Consider the following 21,666-nt stretch of genomic DNA (forward strand, 5'->3'; position numbering starts at 1 on the left):
ATGTGTTAATTCTGATCAATCTGTCCTACCAAGAAATAAGTATGGATAATAAGAGAGGAACAACTCTTGCTGAGTCTGATAGCAAAATAAAAAATGTTACAAATAAAGTTGAGTATAAATAATATTAGAAAAATTAATGAATTCAAATTATATGCTTTTATGAACATAAAATATATAACAAATTAAACTTTTGTTTTAAGAACAATATTTTCTTTGATTTTATTGTTGGTTTTCAAGAGAAAAAGTAAAAAAAAAAAACGAACTTTATACATTTCAACTTGTTACGCTATTTTGCAGAGACCACAACTTTGCTTAGCTTATTTACTTTGTTCACTTTGGGAAATAAGATTTAATTTTTCCACCTGTAATACAATTCTAAATTGGTCTGTACTGATTATAGATTCAAGATCCATAGGTAAATTTGGATTATTATTGTTTTAACTAGATATTAGGTAAGATTCAGCAGCTTTATTTATTAGACATAGAGCAAGCAATGATTCTCATAATCTAAAATATGTAAAGTTCTGATAATCCAGTCCTCATTATCTAAATATATAAAATATGATTTTTCTTTCTCTTATAAAAATTCATGCGCAACATATCAAATAAATTTTTTGAATCTGGTTATTTATAAATTATATACCAATTATATCACATTAACCAAACCCACAAAATTTAAAGTATAGCTTAAGTAGAGCTTTTGCTTTATTTTAATAACAATAATAAAAAAATATATAAGTTATTTAAATAGTCATGAAATTCTTTGAAAATGTTGACACTTGGGAATTTATGATAGCAGATCAACTTGGTTTTATTTATTATTGGAAAAACTAACATAGCGTCAGTTGATAAATACAAGTAAATCAAACACAAAATTAAATCTTCTATATATATATATATATATGAATGTTAGTTTTTTCCGCATGCATTCCTAAACCATTCATCTGATTGTGATAAAACTTTGGTGAGGTGTGTGCATGCTCGCAAAGGTTTCTGAATTAGTTTGGACCCGCTAGGTGGGGCTGGGGTCAGGATGTTTTCAGAACATATATTAGTTACGTAAGAAGAAATATTTCTGCAAAAAATGGACCTGCTAGGTGGTGTTGGTATTTACGAAACAGACAAACAAATAGACAAACAAATATACAAACAAAGTTTCTTCTTCTGTATATATAAAAGGCAATGTTAGTATGTGTTGGCTATAGACTAAAAAACTACTAGACCGATTTATGCGCGGGTCTTTGCAAAATGGTCTGCGTTGTCCAGAGAAAGTTTATAGTAATTGAAATCCTCAATCTGACCAGTAGAAAGAAAGTTAGGGGTATTTTGAACAACTACTGTATTTAAGAGAGTAGTTTGAATTAAATCTGATAAGTAGTGCTGTTTTAACCCACCGAGTTGGTCTAGTGGTGAACGCATCTTCCCAAATCAGCTGATTTGGAAGTCGAGAGTTCCAGCGTTCAAGTCCTAGTAAAGCCAGTTATTTTTACACGGATTTGAATACTAGATCGTGGATACCAGTGTTCTTTGGTGGTTGGGTTTCAATTAACCACACATAAATCTCAGGAATGGTCGAACTGAGAATGTACAAGACTACACTTCATTTACACTCATACATATCCTCATTAATCCTCTGAAGAATTATCTAAACGGTAGTTATCGGAGGCTAAACAGGAAAAAGAAAGGAAAAAAGTAGTGCTGTTTTGACAAATTGATTTATTTATATTCTGACTTTTATAAAGTGAAAAGTTAAATTTTATGAGGTTTCTTAATGTTCAGTATTAATTGTGAGGTTTTGCAGCCATGTCTCTTTTCGTTAAAAAGTTACTTTCCACACAGACAACTGTGTTTAGAGAGTGGTTTGAATTAAATCCGACAGGCAGTGCTGTTGCTTTGCCAATTGGATTTATTTATATAGTGACTTTTTATAACGTGAAAGGTTACATTTTGTGAAGTTCTGTAATTTTAAGTTTTTTAATGTTTCATCAAACTTTCAATTGTGTTCATTTAATATATATATACTCAAATCTAGCAATAGTGAAGAATTGTCAGATCTACTAGTTTTTTATAACAAGAAAACAAGTCTGTTAAGAATAGAAAATTAGTAGTTTATTGAATATAATAAGCTCTATGTAGATGGGTGCATAATTATATAGCATAACCAGATTACAGTAAACAACTGACTACTGTTATATTATACTGTGTGTTAAAGTGAAAAAAGGCTTTGTTGAAACAAAGCACTGACATTTTGTGTTGATGTAGATCCTTGAACCAACTGCAAAGGCTCTTCTCAGTTCAGCACCTTTCTGAAACCTTTCTGCAAAGGTTCCTAGTTCATGTTTTAATACATGCACTAGGTATTAATAAATTTCATGTTTTCTTAACAATCCTATGCTGGTTTTCTGCCTTTTACATGTTTGTGCAGCATGAAAACTACATTAGCCTTTTTTTTTTTTTTTAAACAGATCCTTGTGATAAGCATGTATCGTGTATTGTTTGAATCATGGAGGTTCAGGAATGTTGTTGGGTTCTCACTTATTGCTATAGTTTCTTAGTATATTTTTTGTTTATACTTTGATGGCTAATAAATAAATAGAAAAAAACATTCGAGCAAGTGTATTTAATGTATCTAAACCAACAAAAGAAAGAAAAAATTTAATTTGTCCATGATTTTTTATGTTATCATTAAGTTTCACGCACTTTTGTTTTAAGCATGGATGGAAAATAGTGAAAATAAATAAAACTTAAAATAATAAAATGAGCCAAAACTAGTGACAAATTAAAAAAAACAGTCTTTCACTTTATTAAAACATTTTATCGACAAAACAGAAAAAAATGATTAAATGTTATAAAACATGAAAATATTACAACAGTTACTAGTTTAAAATATGGTAATATTTTTTAACTAACACAACAAAGTTTCTAAAATAATAAATTTGATAAAAATAAGGAACTGTAAGATTATGATCAACTGATGCATTAATATGAAAATATCTGTGTTAACAAACTCTACCAAAAGAAAATCACATTTTCCAAGAAAAATAGAATAAAGCGAAAAATATTTTATAAATAAAATACTTATTTTGGTGGTTTCATTTTCATAATGCAACTTATTACAGAATGTTTATATAATTCAGAAAACATGAAATTTGTGAAAAATTATAATTAACAGGCTATCGAATGATTTATGCAAAGCATTTTGCACAGTATGTACAGTTTTTAATAATTAATTGAAAATATATGCTACTAAAATAATTAAATACACACCAGGTTGAATATTTGGTTCTGGAAACGTTTCTGGTGAAGGAATGGCCTGTGAAGGTACCCTAGTGTTTAAATCGAATCTTATTGTATCTTGTGCCCATTTTAATAAATGAGGCAATTCAATCTCTCCAATAGGATATCTAGAGAAAAAGAGAATTATAAAAATTATTTCACTCATTGAAAAGCATAAAAAAATTAAGAAATTAAATTTTTCTTAATTTTGAGAAAATTAAGAAAATTGCGCAAGTTACTTTTTGTATTCGATGCCCTCACTATTTTTCAGTCAGAAACACACTGATTTTCAGAGAACAACGCATTACATACATTCAATTAACCAGTAGACCTTACACACAAACATCAAATTTTAACTTAACCACTGTGAATCACTGCACAGGCACATATGAAAAATACGCCACTACTCTCTGTACATTCTAAGGAGATATCGGATAAACACACTGCAGACAACAGAGCGCTGTGGAACAGTATGCCTAAAAAAATATTACATACTTAACTTACAATTTTTTATAATTCCTCACAAACTTTTATACTCAATTTACACTTAATTTATTTATTTAATTATAATTAATATTATAATTTATTTAATTTACATTTACTTTATACTTAATTTTATACTAAACTTATAACTTTTTATTCCTCACAAAGTTTTTAATATAATAAAACCTACGAAAACAACAATATCCCAAACAATAACTACCATATTACTAAAAATAATTCAGGTGTGTTTTTCCTTAGCACTTCGAAATGTTTAGAGAATTGCTTACCTTATTCTTTGTCAGTGTCCAACAAACACTGGATTCTTCCATTATAACCAATTCTTCATCACTCTCAGAAGTTGGCATTAACAATGAATCATCTCTAACATTAAATATTAGTTTATCAACCACAACATCAAGAAAATGATCTAAGTCCCACATTTTCTTTTCTTTTTCTGTAACATGCTTCATATACTATTTCCACTTATCAGTTCATACCTCATTCATGCCTTTTTCAAGCAGGATTTTAATGTCTTTCATTTTACATGTATTATTATTTCGGGCAACATAGCCTTTTATCTGGCTCCACACTAACTTAATTGGATTAAGGTTACAATGATAAGGGGGAAGCCTTAACATGTATGACCTTACCTATGCATGATTTATGGCAGTTTGGAATGTAGGAATATAAACTAAGTTATCTATTTTGAAAAAATGATAATACCTCTTAAATAAAGAAAAACCTTGTAAACAAGAACACTGAATGTCAGAATGACATAATGCGCTACATATGATTATGATATAATCTAATTTTAAGAAATGATAACATATGTAATAGGAATCAGCAAGGTTCGGTGGCAAGAGGAAAACGACTTTTAGTCAGGTGATTTTGGAGTAATTAACTAAGCTTCAAATAATGGGCAGGCAGGAGTAGGTTTCATAATGAACAAGAAAGGGAAGACAGTACAGTATTTCAAAATGTACAGCGATAGAATCATTATAATAAGGATAAAATCTAAATCTAAACCGAGAACGATTGTTAATGTCTATATGGCTACAAGCGCCCATGGTGATGATGAGGTAGAGTGTGTATATAAAAAAATTGACCAAGCAATTAAACACATAAAAGGAAATGAAAATTTAATAATAGTTGGAGATTGGAATGCAAGCATTGGAAAAGGCACAAGGAAGGAAATATAGTGGGTAAATACGGACTGGGCAAAAGAAATGAAAGAGGGGACTGACTTATAGAGTTTTGCACGAAGTATAATTTAGTAATTGCCAACACCCACTTTAAAAATCATAATAGAAGAATATACACATGGAAAAAGCCAGATGATACTGCAAGGCATCAAATAGATTATATCATGGTTAAGCAAAGATTTAGAAATCAACTAGTCGACTGCAAAGCTTACCCTGGAGCAGACATTGATAACGACCATAATTTAGTGTTAATAAAATACAGATTGGGATTTAAAAACCTGAAGAAAAGGTGTCAAATGAATCAGTGGAATTTAGAGAAGCTTGAGGAAGAGAAGGTAAAGAAGATTTTTGAAGAGGACATCGCACGAGGTCTGAGTAAAAAAGATAAGGTAGAAAATGTAAAAGAAGAATGGGAGAATGCTAAAAAGGAAATTCTTAAATCAGCAGAAGTGAACTTAGGGAAACAAAGAGAACTGATAGAAAACCTTGGATTTCAGAGGTTACATTGCAGCTAATGAATGAACGTAAGAATACTAGTGATGAAGAAAGTAGAAGGAACTGTTGACAGTTAAGAAATACTATAAACAGGAAGTGCAAACTAACAAAAGAAGAGTAGATTAAAGAAAAGTGTTCAGAAGTGGAAAGAGAATTGTTATATAGACGGAACATACAGGAAAGTTAAGGAAACTTTTGGCATACATAAATTAAAATCTAATTATGTGTTAAAGAAGGTATACCTATTTATAATACGAAAGGCAAAATCGATAGGTGGGTGGAATATATTGAAGAGTTATATAGAGGAAATGGTTAGAAAATGGTGTTATAGAGGAAGTTGAAGAACATGAAAGGGTAGAAACAATACCGAGATCTGAATTTAAGAGAGCAATAAAAGATTTAAATGGAAGAAAAGCTTCTGGAATAAACGGAATACCTGTAAATTACTGTGCAGTGCAGGTGAGGAAGTGATTGATAGATTATACAAACTAGGGTCAACACCAGGAAGAGTCCGGGCCCAGACGGGGTGCCGGGGGCAGTGGCTCGGATGGTCGTGGAGGCGTTCCCGTGGCTGGTACTGGACTGTATGAACAGTGCCTTCGTGCGGGGCGTCTTCTCGGCGTGCTGGAGGGTCGCGCGGTTGGTCCTGCTGCCTAAGTCGGGCCGAGCTCTGGGCTCTCCTGGAGCATTCCGGCCAGTGTGCTTGCTCAGCACACTGGGTAAAGTCTACGAGAGGATCGTCGAGGGCCGGCTGATGGCGGAAGTGGAGGCGGGTGGTGGACTATCCCCCCCCGCCAATACGGATTTCGACGAGGCAGGTCTACGGTCCACGCAATACGGGAGGTTATGGAATTCGTCGACAACGCCGCCGGCGGGACTTGGAGGACACGGAAGATTCCGGTCCTGGTGCTACTAGACGTCCGCAACGCCTTCAACAGTCTGCCTTGGGAGGCCATCGGGCAGGCGTTGGAGGAGAGAGGGATCTCCGGTCAGCTGCAGCATATTCTACGGGAGTACTTGAGCGACCGGAGAGTGCACGCGGATACAGATGCCGGACAGCGGATATTCCACATGCGAGCGGGGGTTCCGCAGGGTTCAGTATTGGGCCCCCTGCTGTGGAATATCACCTACGACGGAGTGCTGCGGCAGCAGTATCCCGAGGGGGTGGAAGTCATCGGCTTTGCGGATGACCTGGCCCTGCTTATAAAAGGAACAACCGAGCGAGAGGTCGAAGTGAAGGGAAACGAGGCGCTGAGGGGCGTTCAGAACTGGATGGTTGCGCACGGGCTGTCGATGGCCCCAGAGAAGTCGGAGGCCGTCGTCTTCGCTGGACGGCGGTCTCTGAGAGACATACGACTGGCTATCGACGGCCAAGAGATTCGCCATGTGCCGCGAGCCAAATACCTTGGGGTCTGGATGGACAAGAACCGTTCATTCGGGCCCCATGTAGAAGAGGCAGCGTTGAAGGGGGAACGCCTCTTGGCAGCGATCTCGCGCCTCATGGCCAATACAGCAGGGCCTACAGAAAAGAAGAGAAAGGTCATCGCGACGACGGTGACTTCAGTACTGCTCTACGCGGCCCCTGCGTGGAGCAGGGTGGTGAAGGTAGAAAAGTACCAAAGGCGGTTGGCATCGATCCTCCTGTGGATAGGACGGTCTCCTACGATGCAATCTGTGTCGTCACGGGGTCCCCGCCAATCGATTTACTAGTGGAAGAGAGGTGTATGCGGTTCGGCGGGGTCTCCAAGGAAGAGGCGAGGGCACAGATCCTGGATCGGTGGCACGCGAGATGGGCGGTGAGTCAGGTGGGCCAGTGGACCAGGCGTCTGATCCCGGACGTGAGAGCTTGGGTGGGGCGGCGACATGGAGAGGTGGATTACTTCCTCACCCAGCTGCTCACGGGCCACTGCGATTTCGGCAGTGCAGTACCTGTGCAGTACCTGCACAGGTTTAAACGCAGAAGATCAGCGGTGTGCAGGTACTGCGACGAAGTGGACACGGTCGAGCACTCTTGGTTCGACTGTGTCCGGCGGGACACCGACAGGAGAAGGGTTGCGGCGTTCACACCCGACGATGTGGTCAAGCGCATGGTCAGATCTCAAGAGGAATGGCACGAGATTGCTAACTTGGCTCACCATCTACTGGAGACCAAGGCCAAGGAAGAGCCCCCGATATTGCGTGCACGCCTCTGAGGAAGGCGAGGTAGATGACTGGTCGGCGTCGTAGAGTTTATTTTCTTGTACTTTTTTAATTTTTATTGTGGTTTTTGTTATAATTAATAATGCGTGGATGTGTGGGAAATTAGTGTGAACGACGATGTAAGTGTGTTTGTTAAAACTGTTAGCTTATAAAAAAAAAAAATCGTGTTTAGAATCAGTAATTTTTTGCTTTTACTAACGGTATTATTTTGTATGTGTACTAATGTCGTTATGGTCCGGTCATGAGTGAGAGTGGCCGGACCTGAGAAGGTACGTTCGGGCTACCGGATGTCGGAGTGTCAATCCAATGACAAAAAAAAAAGCCTCAAAACTCTGGAGGCTGGGGTTGAAGCGTGGCGACGTATAGGGCCAAGGGAGGTAGCCTTATTGCCTAGGTTGTTCTGGTTTCACTGGCAAGTGTAGTGGGGTCGGGGCTCCCCGATGATGGCATTAAGGACCCTCAGGTATGAGGGGAACGTGAGGGGGCAACGGTACGCGGAAGGCGTGCCGGCTGCAAGTAGGTTAGGGACGGGGAGGGTAGCTCCATAGCAGAGGAGGGAGTTAGCTGTCCAGAAGAGGTGGTTGGCTCGCTTTGATGAGGCTTTGGGGACCCCGGCGGGAGAACCTCCGGAAGGAGGCAGTTAGGGTGGGCAGAGACTGCTGCCACAGCACTGCAAGGCGACCATGCTATGTCTTAACAGGCGGAGGCTGGTTGCCTTGTGGTGCTTAATAAGTTAAACAAAGAAAAAAAAAAAAAAAAGATTATACAAACTGGTTTGTAATATTTATGATAAAGGGGAAGTTCCATCAGACTTCAAAAAGAGTGTTATAATCAAGGTACCAAAAAAAACAGGAGCACATAAATGTAAAGAATACAGATCAATATGCTTAACTAGCCATGCACCAAAGATTTTAACTAGAATTCTGTACAGAAGAATTGAGAGGAGAATGGATGAATTGTTAGGAAAACACCAATTTTTTTTATTTTTATTTTTTTGGTTTCAGGAAAAGTATAGGGACAAGGGAAGCAATTTTTGGGCTCACATTAATAGTAGAAGGAAGATTAATGAAAAACAAACCAATACTTGCCATTTATAAACCTAGAAAAGGCATTCGATAATGCAGACTGGAATAAAATGTTCAGCATTTTAAAGAATTAGGGTTCAAATACAGAGATAGAAGAACGATTGTTAACACATTTGCAGGAACCAAACAGCAACAGTAACAATTGACGAAAATAAGAAAGAAGCCGTAATAAGAAAGGGAGTCCAACAACAATGTTCCCTATCCCCTTTACTTTTTAATCTTTACATGAACTAGCAGTTAATGATGTTAAAGAACTATTCAGATCCGGAGTAACAATACAAGGTGAAAAGATAAAGATGCTACAATTTGCTGATGATACAGTAATTCTAGCAGAAAGTAAAAAAGACTTAGAAGGAACAATGAATGACATGGATGAAGTCCTACGCAAGAACTAGCCCATGAAAAAAACATGACCAAAACGAAAGTAATGAAATGTAGTAGAAATAACGAAGATGGACCACTAAATATAAAAATAGAAAGAGAAAACATTATGGAGATAGAAGAATTTTGTTATTTGGGAAGTAGAATTACTAAAGATGGACGAAGCAGGAGTGGTAGAAAATGCTGAATAGCAAATGCAAAACGAGCCTTCAGTCAGAAATATAGTTTGTTTACATCAAAAATTAATTTAAATGTCAGGAAAAGATTTTTGAAAGTATATGTTTGGAGCATAGCTTTATATGGAAGTGAAACTTGGAACCTGAGAAGAAAGGTAGTATAAGCTTCTGAAATGTGGTGCTACAGAAGAATGTTAAAAATCAAATGGGTGAATAAAGTGACAAATGAAGAAGGTGTTGTGGCAAATTGATGAAGAAAGAAGCATTCGGACAAATATAGTTAAAAGAACAGACAGACTTATAGGCCACATATTAAGGCCTCCTGGAACAGTTGCTTTAATACTAGAGGGACAGGTAGAAGGAAAAAATTGTATAGGCAGGCAATGTTTGGAATATGTAAAACAAATTGTTAGGGATGTAGGATGTAGGGGGTAGACTGAAATGAAACAACTAGCACTACATGGGGAATCTCGGAGCAGAATAAAAAACTTAATGAACTTAATAAAAATTGTCTATAATCTGTTTATTTAAAAAGATCTTCGACTTATCTAGACTAAACTCACTCTGGAACCTGCAGTAACTCCTAAAATTAAAGAGGCCATCACTAAAATTGATGCATTTGGTCATGAATAAGCAAGATTTGAACACCAATATAAAAAAAAGGGAAAACTATCCATATATTTCTCCCATTCTATCAGCATCTAGCATCTCTGTCTTTTACATAATAGCTTCTGGCTTTGAATCAGAAGACATTTTTCATAAGCTACAAAAATTCATCTCTCAATAGTGGTTGTAACTGGATAATGGACTGTAGTTGCTTAAGAAAGGGAAATACAAGGGCTGTCCAGAAAGTAATTTACATTTTGAAATAAAAAAAGAAATTTTATTATATACATTTGAAACCGACAATCTTACACTATTTTTCCCCACAGTCACCATTTAAATTGAGGTACTTGTCATAATGATGCACAAGCTTTTCAATTCCTTCTCTGTAGAAATTTGCCTTAGATTTTTGGCACCCATCTTGTAAAAAACCTATGATAATCAAGCTTCCCAGATACACTTTCATGCAGTAAACTTTGTGAAATTTGGGGAAAAGGAAGAGAGAGTGAGTTCCTTAATCATAATGCAGCGATTTTCATGAATTTTATTATTGATTTTTATCGTCAGTTCATCAATCACTAGGCTAGGCCAACCACTGCAGTCCTCATCATGAACATTGGTGCGGCCATTTTTAAACTGAATGCACCACTGCCTCACTTCACCTTCACTCATTATTCCATTTCCATACACCTCAGAGAGTTGCCAATGAATTTCAATTGGTTTGAGGTTTTTTGCCAGTAAAAACCTAATCATTGAACGCACCTCACAACTCTCAAGATTTTCTACTGAAGTGCACATTTAATAATTCACAATGAACAAAGTAGAAAAATCACAGTTCACATGCTACGACTAATTGATGCTGAGTGTAGAAATGTTTTGACACCAAGATGGTGGCTCTATCCCCAACCACTTCCAAACTTTTTTTCTTTTTCCTGTTTAGCCTCCTCCGGTAATTACCATTCAGATAATACTTCAGAGGATGAAATGTATGAGTGTAAATGAAGAGTAGTCTTGTACGGTCTCAGTTCGACTATTCCTGAGATGTGTGGTTAATTGAAACCCAACCACCAAAGTACACCGGTACCCACGATCTAGTATTCAAATCCGTGTAAAAATAACTGGCTTTACCAGGACTTCAGCTGATTTGGGAAGACGCGTTCACCACTACACCAACCCGGTGGGTTTACCCACTTCCAAACTAGGCACAATGTAAGTTACTTTTTGGACCACCCTTGTAAATAATTTCAAATTATAACAAATTTTTTTAATTTTATTGGTTATAAAATAAAATATATATTAAAACAAAAGTTATGAATTATACAATCCTCTCCAGGTGGCAGGTTGCAACATGTTAAATCAAACTCCGATCATATTCACAGTAGCTGTAAATACTTTGTAGCAGGATACAATAAAAATTTTCTCTTTTACATAACATTTTATTTTTATCCTACCTAATCTTTTTAAATAATATTAGTTTAATATTTTATAAAAGGCAAATAGACAACTTTTCAACACAAGGTAAGATGTAAAAAATAAATAATTATTTTTTGAAAGCAACAGTGAATGGAGAACAGATTTATGCTACAGTTATGCTTATAAATGTGATAATATGAATCCAACAAAAATTATTGACCTTCTCTATAAAATACAAGGATTTTATTTTAGCAGTCATAAATCTTTTGGGATAATAAACTTTAAGATAATTTTTTTTTTAATAAATAAAGGTGATGAAATATAGATCATAACAATTAACTACCAAAAAAAAAAAAAAACTAACCATACCAGACTTCCCACGATACACGCATGTAAAAAGCTAAACAATGGTTTTAATAATGTTTATTTAATGGATTTTTGTTTATTGTTAGTCTCTCTAAAACCAATAAAATGATATTACTAAAAATCAGCTTCTACTCCTTAATAAATTTACTAAAATGGTTCATTAATTTACTGTACCGTTAATTATTTAACATAAAGCATAAAATTTAAGACAAAAAAGAATCTTTATACTTCATTCGAAAAATTTATTTACAAACCAGACAGAACAAAATATTTAAAAAAAGAATTAAATAAGAAAAAAATTCTTTTTTACCAAAATTTTAAGGAAAACAAGCTTAAACTAACAAAAGATTATTATTTAATCATACCTTTTGCCAGTGAACTTAATTCTTCCATTATCAGCAACAAACTTTGAATCATTGTAACCCCATCCATTCCATTTTATAACATCTATTCTGCAAGTCAAATACATAAATAAATTATCATTAATAATAAAGTAATTATTAATAAAAGCATCTAAGTTAAACAAAAAACAATGTACAACTGGTTTCTTGAATTTAAAAAATTTATTTAATTAAAGATAAAGAAATTATACTAAATAGCATAAAATATTACATTTTATTAAATGTGATGTTTATATTTAACACTAAATTATGGTCACTATCAATATCTGCTCCAGGGTAAGCTTTGCAGTCGACTAGTTGATTTATAAATCTTTGCTTAACCATGATACAATCTATTTGATACCTTGCAGTATCTCTGGCATTTTCCATGTGTATATTCTTCTACTATGATTTTTAAAGTGGGTATTGGCAATTACTAAATGTAATATTTACAATATTAAGGACACATTGTTATCAATTCTAAAACTGTAATATATCATATCTAAACATTTTTTATTTATCTTATTTGATTAACCTTAAAAGTTTTTTTCTAATTTGGGGCACATCTTTTAACCTTAAAAAATCTTTTACAGCATAAATCTATTGATATCTAGTATAATATCAAAGCCCTGCTTTAAAATCTGCATATCATTCTACAAACAAATTAATAAATTTAGATTGCTTTAATACAATATATAATGTTCGTCTGAAAGATAAACTACACAATATACAATTAAGTTGTTGCATCTTTCTGAGAAAGAGTTATTTTTGCTTTAAATAGCTTTTTTTTCTAATATATGTAATAAATGTTATCTGTAAATGCATGATTAGTGTTTCTTCATTTAAGGGTAGCTTTTTATTTAAAAAATTTTTTTTTTATGAACAAGTAAGAAATTTATTTAATAGACATTGAAAATTATAAACAAATTCTCATATGAGTAGTTGTAAAACAACTTATTTACATAATACTGAAATTTGAATCAGTATTAGATTTATACAACACTATCTGTGTACAAGTTTTATTATTTCCCAGTATATGTGAGTTACATTTTTATTAAAAAAAACATTGTTTTGACATAGTTTTTTTTTTCAATTTCTGAGAATTTATTATCTTCTGAACTTGAAAGTCAGAGTATTTTATACAACAGAATTCCAATCTCTTATATTTTATTTATTAATAAAATAACATTTGTTGTTCCTGTTTCAAAGAGTATTAACAAAAAGTTATTAAACATTCCTTTTATTTTATTTTTTGTGACAATGGCAACTTTTCAAAGGGAGATAAAAAGTAAGTCCACAGTTCAGTTACCAAAAATTTGCATAATGCTGCAAAATAATGAGAAAAAAAAGAAAAAGAAAACATCTGATATTTTCTGAACAGCAAAAATGCATTCAACAGATATTTAGAAAATAATTACATAATTACAAGTTAACTATGCAATAAGAGACTGTTTCCCGGATATACATTTTCTGTTGTCACACATGTTCCAGGCAAAAAATTTAAAACAGTTTAATCTGGAAAACACTGATCTACCAAATTATACTCTATAATAAGACTAATAGTCAATGGATGCAAGGCTAATTTCAACTCGGTTCTGAACACATCAAACAGCATTGTCGAACTCTGTCAAGTTCTTTGAATGCAATGTGATGATGAATTAACACCTGCCCCATCAATTTTATTAACAACTCTTAAAAAACTTCAATTAATTACTGATCTATTAACAGTATTACAGCACAGCAAACAATACAAAATGTAATTCGGTTAAATTCTGTGTCTGTATAACAAAATTAATAATTTTTTATTTATTTTTTTTTAAATAAAAAAAAAAATATATTTTCAACATTTTCCATAAATAGTGTTAGATTATTACTACAAATTTCCAAATGAAAATTAAAAAAAAAATTATCAATAACTTTCTCATGGAAGAGTTTTAATAAAATCTTAATGTGTGTCACTTAAGAGGACATGGCAGATTGTTTGTTATAATCTGGCTAATTTAGTATCAATAATCGGAATAATATTAAATGTATTAATTTAAATTCTGATATAAGTTGTATGACATATGAAATGATCCTTCCTTGTTTAGATATTCAGTATAGAAGACGACTCCTCTTCAGTGATGATGGTTGAAAAGTAGAAAGTAACAGGATTAACAGATTTAAACAGTAATAGCAATATGGGTTAAACAGACTCCATTGCAGTATTAGTTAAAAAAACTGTTTTCAATTTTGATTAAAAAATCTAAAGAGAAAAAATGATTATAGCAAGGTCCCAATCTGCAAATAGCATCGGGCAGTTGCTGAGGTGGTGTGGTTTAAAAGTTGATGAGCTTTTACAGTACCCTGAAGAAAGGTCTAGTCGGAATTGTAACCGATCTTTTTATTATTCAATTTAATATTCGTTGCTTACAATAAACTTAATATGTTTCAAAGCTTCATTGTGGATTACTGCCTTGATGTATCGTATTTAAATGAGCATTGGCTTAGTGGAAGTTCAGTAATATGTTCCACATTTACATGATCTGCGTAGCTTTATAGTCATTCTATTTACAACAACAGAGGCTCTCCTGCGTATTCGTTAGGAAAACACAAAAGTTTAAAGCAAATGCTTTAGATTAATTTTCTTCTGCAAGTATAAGAACATGTATTTCTGTTGATAAATTTGAGCTTTATTATAGTTTCTATTTACCGTTCTCTTATAGATGATAATGGATACTTAATACTCTAACATTTCACTCTGTATTGACCTGAATGTAGACATGAACAAGTGGAATTCATTGAAAAAGACAGGAAGATAGTTTACTGTATGTAGTAAATTCATATTCATCACTTACATTCTTATAATACACCAATCTCCATGATAGACTGGTACTATCACCGTACTTTATCCAAAGGTTCTGAATTCGAATTCTACTCAGGCATTTTACATCTGCTACAAGATTCATTTATAATTACAAAACTGTAACAGGAAGTCAACCTGACATTTCTAAACAGAATAAGTAAATAATAAAATTAAGAAGGTTATTTTTTGGATAAATAGAAGCTAAATATAACAAGACATGAACTGTCATAAGGCATAATTATGTATATATTACTGAATGTAAAATATTTGAAAGGAATTTCATTCAAAAGTTTATGAAATGCATTAGGTGCACTAAAGAGTGGAAAATTTTTTGTAAAATCACCATTAGTAACGACAAAAGAAACTCCATTTGTGAATTTAATGCAAATGATTATTTTTTAACAGGAAGAATAAAATGAAGATAACTGGATAGCAGAATAGACTGGAAAAGCAGATAATTTAGCCTACTGAAACTATGCAATCATAAACTTGACTGCTTCAATTTTTTAAATTAGATGTTTTAATTAATTACTAATGCAATTTCATTGAAATGGAAAATTTTGTTAAGCTTCCAAAAGAATCTTTATAATTTCCTCAAAAACTTGTGGATTTCATTGTATAAGAATCTACCTCTGTTTTAAATTTTAGTGAAATACAGTTACATCCTGATGAACCAGTTATTCTCATAGTTACTGTGTATCCAAGACCATGGATGTAAGGTGTATGAATGGCAATATTTATTAGGGATATTCTTGATGTCCAATATTTGATATCCTATTCAATGTTTTAAAAGCTATGTGATACAAACTGAATCTTATCATACGCATAGTTTCTGAATGTCACTACCAAATTTGTTAACTACTGCGCTCCAGATAATGATGTTATTTTTCTTGAGAATTAGAACATATGTTCTTAAAATTAGGGTATGCGAATTATATATGAAGGGTTATAATTTATAGAAGTGAACATTAACTATCTGACTTCAGAGTTCTGCTGTTCCAAGAAATTAATCCATTTTTAAATCATTTAATATAAAGAAAATTTCAGAACACCAATTAGGATGACATAAACTTAAAGTTTGTTGGACATTTTTTTTTATTTTTTAATGATGTACCTTACTATTTATTTGCAATAATTTATCTGATTCTTTGTAACTAGAAAAAAATGAATAAATATTAAAAAACCTGAAAAGAAAAAAACACATAACTTTAATCTTTGAACATTTTGGAACTCATTACATAGATATAACTGGCAACAGATATTTACTTTTTAATAAAAGGTGAATTTAAAAGATTTAATTTTAAATTCCTTTCATTCTTTTGACAAAGCACTCCCTTCACAATCATCAACCTCTAAACGGGGTGACAAGAAATAGTAATAAGAAAATTAAAAGAACAGGGTAATAAAAATAAGGATCCTTGTGCAATTTTTAAAACCAGTGAAAGCTGGGAGGATAAGTTCTTACTTGCTAAGTAGAGAAAAATCATTATAAAATAAAATTGCAAAAACACAATAGGCAGTGGTTTTTGGAGTTGACAAATGTAATGTGTACAAATAAAAACCAGTGTAATATTTTAGAATGCAGACAATAATACTTGATGGGAATAACTTATTGGAATACCATCCAAGATAATAGGCATTCCATTTAATAACATAATGTAATAAAAAAAAAATACACACAAATAATGTAACCATTAGTTAACAGATTATTTCTCTAATCAATATATTTTACTCCAGAACAAGAGTTGAAAGCTGTGATAACAGGACAACTTAAGTGATTAGCAGGCTTGGTGAATTATCTAGTCGTATTATGGAAAGTATTTATGGCATTCTATTATCAATATAATAAACTATTTAATCACATACTTGAAACTGATGTTATCACAACCTGTTTGAAAACTGCAAAAATAATTCCAACCTACAAAAAGGGTGTAAGGGGGATATTAACAATTACCATATTATTTTACACTGCCTGTTATTTCAAAAGTTCTTAAAAAGCATATATAACAGACTTTCATCTTGGCCGAGTCTATTTCATATTTTAGCGCTATGAAGTTAAAAAATTTCATACTGATATATGGGCTGTATTTAATGCAGTTGTTGGTTTGTTAATGATGCTTGACAGATCTGGTTCAAATACCTTGAGAATGTTTTGCTTATCTCTTCCTATGTTGATGATACTTTCTATTTTAAGCTTCAGCAGTATAGAATTAGATGCTGTCCTTTTAATGAAACACACAGTATTAACATAAAAGAAAATTTTAAATCTGATAATAAATGAATAAAATATGTATATGTTTATTCCACATCAGTTTTGATTTACACAAATGACATAAATACAGGGTTCCACCACTATGACTATAATGTTTACTGACGATATAAGTATACTATTGCTTGATGCCTTGAGAACAGGGGGCAGAGAGAGCTTTCTTGTATAAAAATGTTTACTAGATCAACCACAGATGAAGTAAAAAAAAATGTGTGGTATAGTATGATGTTTTATGGTAATAAAATGTGGATTGTAGGAAAATAATAGAAGCACTCAACAACTGAAATTTGGTATTACAGAAGGATATTGAAAATTATTTAAACAAATGAAATAGTCTTAAAGACAAGTAGGAAAACAGAGAAGTTACTGGCAGATTTTTGTAAGAGAAAAACTAAGTGGGCAAGCCCCCATATTAAGACAATCAAGTTAAGGTAATATGGTAACAGCGGGTTGGGGTAAAGATAAAAACTGTAGAACAAAATAAATATTGGAATTTATTGCATTTATTCCATAACTGTGGATTGCATGACGATAATTATATTGACAGATTTAAATAGAATGAAAAGGATAAAAATATATCATCAAACTAGACAACTGATCAATCTAAAATAAAATATAGTTGACAGACCTTTTAAAAGTATGAGGCATTTACTTTTTGACACATTATTTTTAAAGTTAGTTATGCTGATAGAATTCTATTGGTCCTTTGTAATTTTCTTAGTGAGTGAACTATTTTAATGGTGAGTAAATGTTTAGATATTCAAGTTAAACTTTTCAGTTTTAGTTATTGTGTTTAATTTTATTAAATTTCCTGTAACAAGGATATTTAAAAATTAGACATCACACTAACAATATTATTATTGTGTTTTTAAAGTTAAACCAAATGAAAAATTATAGCCATTTCAATGCCCTTTTAAAAGGATGGATGATTTATAAACACATTTTATTAAGATTAACAATGTTAACTTTTGTTTGGAGGATTATGTGTATAGACTTGGCCCAATATGTTAATAAAAATTAACTTTTTACATAGTAATGATCACACTACATACACAGAGGACTGAATATAAATGTTAGCAAATGAAATAATGGTATGAACTAAATCCTAGAAAACCAATGTTTGTAAAAAATGAATGTGTTTATTTTATTTATTTCTTTGAATGAGGAAATTACGGTAAAATATCAATGTTTCCCAATTAAACTTATGTAACCAATACAAAGGGTTAAATTTTATGAGAAAATAAAAATTTAAATTAACATTTTGGATTCAGAAACCAGTTACTTTTGTTCCATGTTTCAAAGCAACGTTTTCATTCAACTATCTGTGAGAAACTTAATTTTTCCAATTCCAAGAATAAACAATTCTTCATGGTTCATTCCAAATTTGACATGTTCAATTCACTGATACTGTAATCAGTACTTATCATCAACGGACAGTTGCCGCATATTGACTTTTCGTTTCAACGTAACATTAATCTTAAGTAAACAAATAAATGTACTAACCTATCTTTTGTCAGAGTGGGTCGAAATTCAATTTTTGAAGAATCAGAGTTTGTTGCTTTTGTCAGACATGGAACCACACCCCCATTCATTTTTACATTTTCTGAATGCAAACCGGGTAAACCCGATGTTTCAGACGAGCACTTCTTATCTAAGCATTTGCGGCTATCCATGACATCTAAATTACCATAACGTAAGTCAGTCTTATTGGAGTGCATAATTACAAAACTTGATACCTGCAGAGAAAAAACTTATTACAATTGCTGGGAATTGGAAGAATTAACCTATATTGCAGCACGCTACAACAAACGTTACAGTATAAGATTTAATGAAGAACAATAGGATGGGAACTCAATATAAGTGCAAGTAGAAATCAATAGGAAGCGCTGCCGTGAGAAAATCTATAACTATTATAAACGAAAAATGAATAATTCAAATAAGATTTATTTCATTTCAGATTAACACTCTAATGTTAATGTAAATCATTTATTCACATTAACTAATTAGTACATTAATTAATTAAGCGTTATCGTGAGAAAATCTACAACTATTTTAAACGAGATATTAATAATTCAAATTAAGATTTATTTTCACCACACATTAAAAATCTAATGTTAATGTGATTCATTATTCTAATAAGTTATATAAGTTTTAATGCATTATTTTACAGAACTGAATGCTGAAATAAACACGTGTTCAATGTAAATACTTCCAAAAATATCCACTAGTAGCGCAAATACATTTGTCTCGATAGATTTAAAATAATAAAAATTAAATTATACTTTTGGCTAACAAAAAACATTCGAGTTTGAGCAAAAGTTTGTAAAAAACCTCGTCAGTAAGGTTAGGGATTGTAAATCATTGCAAGCCTTCAATTAATTAAATTATTTTTCCGCCCAATTATTAAAAAGGAGAAATTATGTTATAACCAGTCTTTTTCAAAATTTCTTTTAGTGGTAAGTAAAAACTTAACATTATCAATGATTTCTGGATTCTCAAATCCATCAATAATGAAAATTTTATAGACACTCGCGCAAACATATATACAGTTACAGCATAATATATTGCCAAAACAGGTGTAGACATTACATATCCTTTTGAAAAAAAGAAATAAAATATTACTCTCTTTCTGAATATATGGAAATTCCCTTCTAGAAGGTCTTGCATTAGCTCTTTGAAGGAGCCATATAAGCTCCTTTATGATCTCCAGGAAGTGTATATTTATAAATATTTAAATAATGAGTAATTTTTCACATTTTTTTAACTGTTATACATAATGTTAAATGATTGTAACGGTGTCTATGTTCATCAGATAATATATTCAATCAGTCAAATTTAATTTGTAATTCTTGTTTTGTTCAAGTAACTTAAGATTTTTGTCCAATGGTTTACACATAAAATTTACATGTCTTTGTAATTGTCAAATGACATATTATTTATATATCAATTTCACTGAATTGGTCTGCAAAAGTTAATTCTGTTGTGTAGGTATTATCTGGTTGTTTTCTTTATGTCTGACATTGAAATGCATCCAGTCTATTTGATGTAATTTTTAAATTAAAAAAAACCTATTAAATGAACAATCACTGTATACATTAAATATATAATTCAACTAAGAAGGACATTTGATAAACAATTCATATTATTTCTTTTTACTTGTATGTATATTTTATTTTAAGCAGTATATATTTTCAATCCTTCTACGGAGTTGGGTAGATGAGATTGTACCTGTTCTACGACTGCTTCCTAACAGGTAGAAAGATTTGTTAGTCTAGTAAAATCATGGCTATTGTTCAGGCTTTTATGGGTAACCATTGAAGAAAACTCTTCCAGAGAGGAAATACCTTTCACATTGATTTTTTAACTCTGGGGACTAGTCAAAGTCTGCTGGACTCATAACTGTAACTTTTTAATGTGGGTGTCAATAACAGTGCCACTGGTACCTCCACTGAAGAAAATGTTATATAATTAGCTACAAAGGGCAATCTAAAGGAATAATTTCCATGTAATTTAGAAATGAGTAATTGAGAATATTTAATAATTGTACTTTTTTTAAACCCTTGTTCTAAAAGCACTATTTTTCTATTTATTTAATTTAATTTATAAAATGAAAATATTAATTTTTTTAATGTATTTTTTGTGGGATAGATTGATACAATACAGTTTAAAGCAATAAAAATAAATTATAAAGGTAACCTTTTCATTTCTTTGGTAGTTAATATCTCTATATATTATATACTTATATGTTATATTTTTTTTGGTAGTAAATATTTATTGTTATTACTTTCCCTATTATGCTGTCAAGTTACACAAGTTTTGGCATAACTTCAATTTTTTTCATTTCATTGAACTAAATATACATTTAAATTCATTTTGATTATATTTAAATCTTTTAATTTTATTTTTTAAAACCAAGATTATCAACAAATGAAAGCAATAACCAAAATTTTTAATATTAGTATTTTATATTATATTCCTGATGTGTACATTGCAATCTGTTCAACTAGTGAATAATAAGCAATCCCTCTCCAAATGAAATGAACATGATATGTATGACATATAAATGAGGTGCTTCTACATATTCAGACTGACCAGTCCTGAGTTGTGTGGTTAATTAACCCCAACCACCAAAATACTTCGGTATCCACTGTCTAGTATTCAAATCCATATAAAAGCAACTAACTTTTACTAGCATTGATGAATTCTTGATGATATCTCTTTTGAAGTCATCAAATTTTGATTTCAATTGATTGACTCTTGAACATCATTTATCATTAAATTAGATGAACCTTCGACTTCAATAAAGCAGCTGTTAACTGATTTGTAATGACAAGTTAACCACTAGACCATCCGGTGCACTTTTTTGATATTTGAAAACCATTTTGTTTATATTAGGTGGTTTTTATTTTTATTAATAATTCTATTAGCCAATATTTTTAGTTCATGAGATTATAGGATATTAATTTGTAAAATAAAGGATAGAATTTAATCAT

The 21,666-nt window shown here is 32.0% G+C and overlaps 1 protein-coding gene across 1 annotated transcript in view; it reads right to left on the reverse strand.

Annotated features, from left to right (window-relative positions):
* Agps (alkyldihydroxyacetonephosphate synthase) overlaps nt 1-19,028 on the reverse strand; it is a 67,444-nt gene extending 48,416 nt beyond the window's left edge. The window contains exons 1-3 of the mRNA XM_075375096.1: nt 18,677-19,028; nt 12,045-12,131; nt 3,268-3,404 (exon numbers count right to left, since the gene is read on the reverse strand). Of these exons, the coding sequence (XP_075231211.1) occupies nt 3,268-3,404; nt 12,045-12,131; nt 18,677-18,891 (439 nt within the window). The 5' untranslated portion in view covers nt 18,892-19,028. The remainder of the gene's footprint in view (nt 1-3,267; nt 3,405-12,044; nt 12,132-18,676) is intronic.
* Nucleotides 19,029-21,666: the final 2,638 nt, after the last annotated feature.

The sequence above is a fragment of the Lycorma delicatula genome, chromosome 9, assembly GCF_047948215.1.
Source record: "Lycorma delicatula isolate Av1 chromosome 9, ASM4794821v1, whole genome shotgun sequence".
Lineage (NCBI taxonomy): Eukaryota > Metazoa > Arthropoda > Insecta > Hemiptera > Fulgoridae > Lycorma > Lycorma delicatula.